Source organism: Vigna angularis, chromosome 3, assembly GCF_016808095.1.
Source record: "Vigna angularis cultivar LongXiaoDou No.4 chromosome 3, ASM1680809v1, whole genome shotgun sequence".
In the NCBI taxonomy this organism is placed as follows: domain Eukaryota; kingdom Viridiplantae; phylum Streptophyta; class Magnoliopsida; order Fabales; family Fabaceae; genus Vigna; species Vigna angularis.
In genome coordinates, this window is record NC_068972.1 from 22,740,058 (window position 1) to 22,748,247 (window position 8,190).

Here is an 8,190-nt window from a genome sequence, read left to right on the forward strand (position 1 = left end):
AGAGAGAACTAACATAAAGAACATAATGAGTAGGATATTACAATGCAAACCAACAATAATACAATATTAAAATATGATCTAGTTTTTTTATCACTCAACGCCTAAGACATTACATTTGTTCTCTATTTATAAAGACAAGCACTCAAGTTATGACATTTCCTCATATGCAGGGTTTCTTGAATGCTTGTCTCTTTACAATATGCTCAATGGATTCTTTATCTTCCTTTGAAGGTTATTTTTTTTTTTAGCTTAGTGTCTCTCATTTCACTTAGTTGCGAAGTTGAGAATTTGAGCATATTTAAATGTTCTTAATTTGCCCAACTACAGCGTTTGGTGATAAGTAGTATCAATTTGTCCTCATTTATGTTTATTGCATTAAAACATCAATTTAATTCAATAATTTGTATTTCTAAGTTGATAAGGGTGTGATCTACTTAAAATCTGCCAATTTTTTGAATATTAAGTGTCTAAATTAGATATCAAAATAAATAAATTGACATTTATCAACAACTAGGATGAAATCTTGTCTTTGATGGAGTTACATATATTAATAGTTACCAGGCAAGTCTCAAGATTATCTATTGTGAGACATTATATGGGAGAAAGTAAAACACTTCTTTATTGACACCAAGATGGTGAGAATATCTTAGTTGGACTATAATTAGCAAACAACATAAAAGATTATACAAATACAATAGTGAAGACATCATTGTAACAAGAACAAATCTTATTCATATAAAAGAAAAAGACTTTTGAGTTTGATGTTGGTGATCATATGTCTTTTAGGATTTTTCTTACTGAAAATGATGGAAGAGCAATAAAGTTCATCAAGTCATATATGATAGAGAAACATAGGTACAATGACTTATGAAATTTCTTACCTACTTTTCTTGCTAATTTACATAATATATTTCATGTATTAGAATTAAGAGAGCATGTGTAAAATCCAAAGCATATACTATCATCTAATTTTTGTAAAATAAGATGAGAGATACACATGTTTGTCTTTTTTTTCTTATAAATGATATTTTTAGGATAAATTTTTTTGTTGATTGAGAAAAGTAAGAGGAGATAATTATAACAAATTTTGTTTTAAAGTAAGTGTTGCTTTTCTTTTATGGTGTGCATGAGGTATTTATAGGTCTACATGTGAGATATGAATTGATCAAATTAAACTTTGTTAATCTAGGTTGTTATTAAGGTGTTTTGTTTGTGAATTTTGTTTTATGTGAACAAGTTAGGATATTTATATCTAAACTTAGTTCTTACATTATTTTATTTAACATCTTTAAAAAGAAGAGGTAATAGGAATTAATTTATTTATTTCATTTCAAATTGATTTGAAATGTTGATGTAAGTTAAGAATAAAAGAATCCAATGTGATGTTGGTGGAGAAGAAATAATGTAATTTTGATTGTGATGTTGAATTAATACATATGATTGAAATTTCTTGATTAAGGTGAATGGATATGGATCATAAAATTGATGTAGTAAAATTGAAATTAGATTGGTGAGATTTGAAAATTTTGAATTTGATGTTAATGTTGGAAGTAGAAATTGATGGATCTATTAATTTGATAAAATTATGAATGAATTAGTAAATTAGTTGTGTTGAGTTTGAGATAGAAATAGTTTACTGATAATGTTAACATGCAAAACAATATTTTATTTATGTTGAATTGATTGATAAATTTTTAAGTTAATTTTATTGTATGTTGGTTTATAAGTTGATTGTCGCACACGCTAAATTTTATGTATTTCACTCAAATAACAATTAATAACTCAGACAATTAAGTAATACAACATTTTTATCTCTTAGAAATGACATTTTGTTGTTTAAGTAAAAATATGAATAAGAAGAATTTTTTTTATCCTTTAAAATATTCTTAATTAAAAAAAAAGTGAAATGACATAGATTCTTCTTTTTAATAAAATCTTCTCTCAAACTATATTTTATAAGCTAATTTGTGTATAAATAAAAAAATGGTTTAAATAATTGTAAGAACTATATATATGATTTCATGAAATATATAAATTTCTTAATTAAAGTCTGTTGTATGGTATTATCTATCTTTATGTATAATGCTTTTGTGAATCTGGTGTAACTCTGATAATTTCTTTAAGTGTGAATAATTCTAATTTTCCTTAATGAAATTTAAAATTATATAACTTTAATATTCTACTCAGTGTAAAAAAATTAAAAATATAATTTATTTTTAAAACTTATTATCACAATATATTTTTACAATAAAATAATTCAAAATTTCTATAAAAATAAAGGCAAAAAATGTTATAATAAAGACAAATTGGTTATTTGTATTGAATAGAAACAAAACAGAAAGAAAACAAAGGCTTGAAGAAAAAGCTATTGCACAAATCACACTGACATATACAAGATGTTATAATAAAGACAAATTGATTATTTGTTAATTAACATAAAATATAGAAATAAACTAATATTCTGTCCCCATATTACATGTTATAGTTATTTATTTTATATGTAATTAAGATGTAAACATAAATAAGTAGTTTGAATATATTAATAATATTATAGTAGTGAAAATACATATATGTGTCATTCTTTTTATAATAAAAAATAATAAAATTATTATTATTATTTATAATTATAAAATTAAATATAAATAAGTTTTATGATTTTATTAAAAATAATTTTTATTTATTTTATAAATAGTTAAATTTAAAAAAGCGGTTAAATTATAAAAAAATTATTAAACTTAAAAAATGATAAATTTAAAATACAAACATAAACATTAAAAATGAACCTCCTTTATATAGAATAAAAACTCATAATAAATAAATTAATAAATATTTTTTACCATAAAAGCTATACTTTATATTTATTATAAATAATTTATATAGTGATAGAGGATTATTTTAACTTTTGGTATTTTATTTTATCAAAATATTAAAAAATATTTTTGTAATAGAGATAATAAGGATAAATAGAAAGATATAAGAGATTAAGAAAAAAAATCTAAATAAACTCTTGTTGAAATTAGTTACTTAAAATGATTTATTTTTAATAGAATTATTTTAATATTTATAAATGGTGGATATTTAATTATAAGATTTTCTGAAAATAAAATCTCAAATTGTAATATCATAAATGAAGAAAATGTGTGAGTGTTCCTCTATAAATAAGTTCATTTGACTTCATTTGAATAAGTCAGAACTCGATTTAAATTTTTAAGTAAAGAAAACAGCAGAAATTAATTGCAGCAAATCAAAGTTAAGGAAAACAATAAATTATTTAATGAACTAAACAATATCATAAAAAAGTCATTTAATTTAATCTTCTCAGTTATTAATTATTGAAATAATGCTAAAAATTAAACATGAATTTTTTTATTAAAAATATTGGTTGAAAAAATCCTGTTTTTTAAATAAACCTCAATATTTTAATTATTAGCTATTTACTTTGAATTGAAAGATATTATTGATTCCTAAATAATATGCTCTATAAATCTCCAACATTGTTTGTTTTAATTTCAAAAATGTGATTATTTAAGTAGATTATGAAATTTGGTCTTTAATCTTCTAACATTGTGTTTAATGGAAAAAATAAATATAATTTGGATGAGAAAAAAATGTAATAATAGAAGAGGGTAGATTAGGTTGGGTATAAAAAGAGAAGAAGGTTTAACCGCAAGTAGAGTAGTAGTTAGCGCCTAAACAAGAGCCGCAGTACCCTTTTCTTCCCTTACTGAATGAAAGAGATCATTCCAAAACCCAGAACCCAAACAAACTCTCACTCAGATACACACCACCACACCACAACTGTTCACTGTGTAAGCAAAAATCTTCAGCCATAATCACCTAAGTTAATTTCTTATTTCTTTAACGTTCTTATGAAAACAATGCATGCGTCAGGTACATTTGTTTCCTTTGCTGATTTTAAGTTAAAGTTTCTTGATTTTTTTTTATATTCTTTTTTTTTTGTTTCTGTTTTCAATGACCCTGTTGTGTGTGCCTTGTTGGAGGGCATCCGTCAGTTTTCTTTTTTTGTGTGATGGGTTGGCAATGTTTTATTGGTATGTGGGTGCACTTGGCTTCCATTCCCTGTTTCTGCTTGAAGTATTTAAGTCCTGCCCACAAGATGTTTGTTTAAAGAGTTTCAATTCTAACTAGGTCTTCTTTCTGAGTCTTAGATACAGGAAATTCCTCATTTTGCTCTCAATCTTGCGGTTCCTGCCCAAGGTACGGTTTCTTGGCCTTCTCTTGTTAGATTGGGGTGCCTTGTTTTCTTTTATGTGTGAGTTATTTTTAAAAGGTTTAATTTTGAATTGGTTTTAATTCTGTGTGGATTTTTTTTCCGAATTTTACCTTGTCTGTGTTTTCTTTGAATTTCCCTTCTCCCGACCCCATTTCCGAATTGGTTTTAATCCTTTGTTCACACATTTTTTAGACTTATGGTTTGTTTATTTGTAGATAGAGAATTGACGCAAAGGTTTTGTGGGTTTCAGGGCAATTGCTCCTGAAATGGATAAAACGGGTGGAGAGGACAGACAGGATAAAGGGTGTAAGAACAAGAGAAAATTATCTCATCCTTCTATACTTCCTGCTAGTTTATCGTTGTCTCTGTTTGACTTCCCTCGGTATGAAATTCCAGTTTCACAACATGGCTTAAATGGATTTAGTCCTTCAGAGTGGTGGTCAGAGTTGCTTAGGAGAGAAAATCAACTGCAAATGCGTGAGCTTTTGGATTGGAGTGATCCTATTGCAAGCCAGCTTGAGGAATTGCTGCTGTCTAATTTGCAAGCGATTTTCAAGTGTGCACTCAAGCAGGTTGTTGAATTAGGGTTCGATGAAAAATCGGTTGAAATGTCCCTTGCAAGGAAGGCCCTGTACATTGAGGAAGGAGATCCTGTCAGAAATATTGTAGATAAGACGGTGAATGTTTTGAAGGGGAAAGAAGATGCTACGGATTTTGTTTTTGAGAGTTTCCAGCATCTGCTGCATTACACCATGGTGGAGATGATCAGTGTAGTTCGTGAAGTCAAACCCTCCTTGACAGTTGGTGAAGCAATGTGGGTTTTACTGATATGTGATTTGAACCTTTCACTGGCTTGTGCAGTGCAAGATTGTCTGGGTGTTGTTGGCAATGGGGAAAACTCTCCCAGTTCTTCCAGTCTCCAATCTAAGTCGGAGGTCCAAAGCTCTGATATAATTTCAAATTGCAGTTCACCAACTCTCCAGAAGAATTTGTCCTCCAGCCACCAGAATCAAAGGTCTGGAGAACCTAAGTTTGGAAGTTTCCCTAATTCACCCAGCAACCAAAGTTCTCACGCTACAGGAGGGGTAAAACTTAAGGCAGAAAATGTTTCATTGCCAATCACTGCAGAGAAATCCTCCGGAACATCTGGGTTTCCTGCCCACGAATGTAAATCTGGATCGTGCTCTAAGAGGCATACCAGAAAAGAAATAGCAGCACTTAGACAGAAGTTTTTTCACATGGAGAAAACTTACAGGAATTGTGGAAAAACGGGATTTAAATCAGGAAAGATTACAAGTGTCGGTAGTTTGGTTGTTGAAAAAAGAGTCAAGCCACCATCTGAAATTCCTATTCAGCAAATGAAATGTGGCTCCTCAAATTTGCTAAGCTCAAAAGGAGTTTATTCTGCAAATATAACATGCCATGTTTCAACCAGTGATGCATCTGCTTTACCTGCAGAAGGTAACTCTGGAACATTACCTGCACAGAATACAATATCTTCTTCTCCCATGGTGAATGCAAAAACTTCAACACGTGACAGTACATCCAAACCAAAATCTGAGCTAGGCTGTTCTGTCAAGATTCTTGATTACTGTGCTGATATTCCGTTTGATGAGGCTTTGGGTAAATATGTCCCGCGAGATGAGAAGGATGAGTTAATTTTGAAGTTAATTGCTCGACTGCAAGAATTGCAGGATGAGCTACTAGGTTGGAACAACTGGACAAATCAGAAGGTTATGCAGGTCACGAACAGGCTGGGCAAACTACAGCCTGAGTTTAAAACTCTGAGGAAGGAAAAGCAAGATGCTGAACTGTTGAAAAAGGAAAAGAAACTTGCACAGGAGACTGCTCTGAAGAGGATATCTGAAATGGAGAATGCCATGGAAAATACGAAAAGGCAAATTGAGAGTGCTGCTTCTGCTACTCTTGTGCTAAAGGCAGAAAACTCCTTGCTAAAGAAGGATTTGGATGCTGCTAAGTTGTCGGTTGTAAAGTCAATGGAAAGCCATCAACAAGCACTGGAGCGTGAGCAGACGGCACATAAACAGGTCCAGTCATGGGAAAACCGTAATAGTTTGCTCCGAGATGAACTTGAGAAAGAGAAGCACAAATTATTTAGTCTGCAACAGGAGCTACACAAAGAGAAAAATCATCAAGCCAAGATTGAGGTATGTGACAAATGCGAAACTACTTAGTGCCAAATATATCAAGATACGTCTGAAAAAATCTGTGGAGTTTACTTATATATATTGTCAACATCTATCTTGAGTGTCTTTGCCTCTACTTTGACAGTCCTACTCTAAACCTTATGCACCTCTATTGGACATGTTTAGGCACCTTGAACACTCATAGATACGTAGGTTTAACCTTCAAAATACTTTGAAATAAATATATTTACACTTTTTACTCTACATATAGGTGGTTGGCAATTATAGCCATGTACTAGCAAGATGGGAGAGGTGCTAACTTGTGTATCTGAAGGATGTTTCTTTAGTCTTCTGCTTCAAAGCACAAACCGTAAATCACATTAAAATGTTTCTCTAATTTTATTACTTCTCAATCAATTAACAGAATTCAACAACGCTTTGAATTCCTTTTTATTTGTTCACTTGATTGTTTCACTCGATAAAGTTAATTAGTTTATTTCATTCAATCTAGAATCAGATTAAACAAAAGTATAGTAATAGTGCGCATTCAATAATCTATTTCCTTGCAAGTTTTTTTGTTTGTTGTGTATCACAACACTCCTTTTTTGTTTCTATAATAGTTTTTCTGTTATATATCCATGTCCCCATTTTTTAAAATGGATACTCAAACAGCTTATTATTCTACTGCTACACTACAATCGGTGGAAATGTTACAGGGTAGATTGGCAAAAGAGAGAGCTGCGAAAGAAAAGCTCCTTTCTCAGGCTGCATCCATTAAAAAGGAGAGAGAACAACATGAGCTACACATGAAATCTGAAGAGGATGTGATTAGAAGGAAGGCTGCCAGGGATCTGCAGAACTATGTGGAAGATATTGGAAAGGTGGAGAAAGAGTTGGTTGACTTGAAACTAAAATCTGACTCTGAAAAAATAGCAGCACTACGCAGATGTGTTGATGAAAGGAATGATAGCTTCTCAGGAACAAAGAGTACTCCAAACATGAAGGGAAACAAGAAATCAGATGAGTCTAAAACAAAGGTGAGCTGCCAAGACAACTTGGCTGCTGGAAGTTTGAGGCGTGAGCAGGAGTGTGTGATGTGCTTATCAGAGGAGATGTCAGTAGTTTTTCTGCCATGTTCACATCAGGTGGTGTGTGCTGAATGCAATGAACTCCATGAGAAGCAAGGGATGAAAGAATGCCCTTCCTGTAGGACCCCAATCCAACGTAGGATTCGTGCTAAATTTGCTCGGCGTTAGATGATAGTATAGACTTTCCTGAATGAATGGAAATCTTGAAGAAGAAGAAGAAATACATTGTACTTCCTCCTTCCCTTCCAAAACCAAAAAGAAATAAACAAGAAAGAAAAACAGAATAGACAAAGAAAGAACTGTCCCTAGGGACAGTTGAGTGTAAAGACCGTTTATGCTTTTACATTTCGAAATATAAATCAGCACAATTAGATTTTATATAATAGAGAGTATCTTCTTTCACTCAGTTATTGGAGTCATACCTTTTCATCTCCAATACCTACTTCTGCTTTCTTTTCTTCCTGCAGGTATCTGAGCTTCCTCCATTCATTATTTCCTCTTCAAGTGCATCAAATTATTCTGGTTTGGACAATCTATTCCGTATTCTGTAACTTAAATAACTCACTTAATTGCATTCTTAATTGCATTTTACCATTTAAGTTTTTTACTGTCCAATTTTTATTTTTTCACGCATTTTAAAGTCAAGTTTTCCCCCTCAAATTTTACTATTTTTTTTTTTTAATTTTCCATTGTAGTTTTGTTTTGGGTAACTTTTCCCTCT

At 30.9% G+C, this 8,190-nt stretch overlaps 1 protein-coding gene across 9 annotated transcripts; it reads left to right on the forward strand.

Moving 5' to 3' along the window:
- Window positions 1–3,659: 3,659 nt before the first annotated feature.
- LOC108326463 (putative E3 ubiquitin-protein ligase RF4) lies at window positions 3,660–7,875 on the forward strand. Of its 9 annotated transcripts, none has more exons than XM_052875446.1 (5): window positions 3,660–3,809; window positions 4,170–4,218; window positions 4,485–4,540; window positions 4,631–6,402; window positions 7,098–7,875. In XM_052875446.1, the coding sequence occupies exons 3-5, from the start codon at window positions 4,501–4,503 to the stop codon at window positions 7,635–7,637; spliced, it is 2,352 nt and encodes a 783-aa protein (XP_052731406.1). In that variant the 5' UTR covers window positions 3,660–3,809; window positions 4,170–4,218; window positions 4,485–4,500; the 3' UTR covers window positions 7,638–7,875. The 9 variants fall into 9 exon arrangements, with proteins under 9 accessions (XP_052731406.1, XP_052731404.1, XP_017415472.1 ...); XM_017559985.2 differs by having other exon boundaries at window positions 3,664–3,891; XM_017559986.2 differs by having other exon boundaries at window positions 3,665–3,891; window positions 4,450–4,540.
- The last annotated feature ends 315 nt before the right edge of the window (window positions 7,876–8,190 follow it).

Coding starts and splice junctions, on each gene's coding strand:
- LOC108326463 (XM_017559980.2), top strand. CDS start 3,870: ATGAAAACAATGCATGCGTCAG. Junction 4,219..4,484: donor TCTTGCGGTTCCTGCCCAAG/GTACGGTTTCTT, acceptor TGTGGGTTTCAG/GGCAATTGCTCCTGAAATGG. Junction 6,403..7,097: donor ATCATCAAGCCAAGATTGAG/GTATGTGACAAA, acceptor GAAATGTTACAG/GGTAGATTGGCAAAAGAGAG.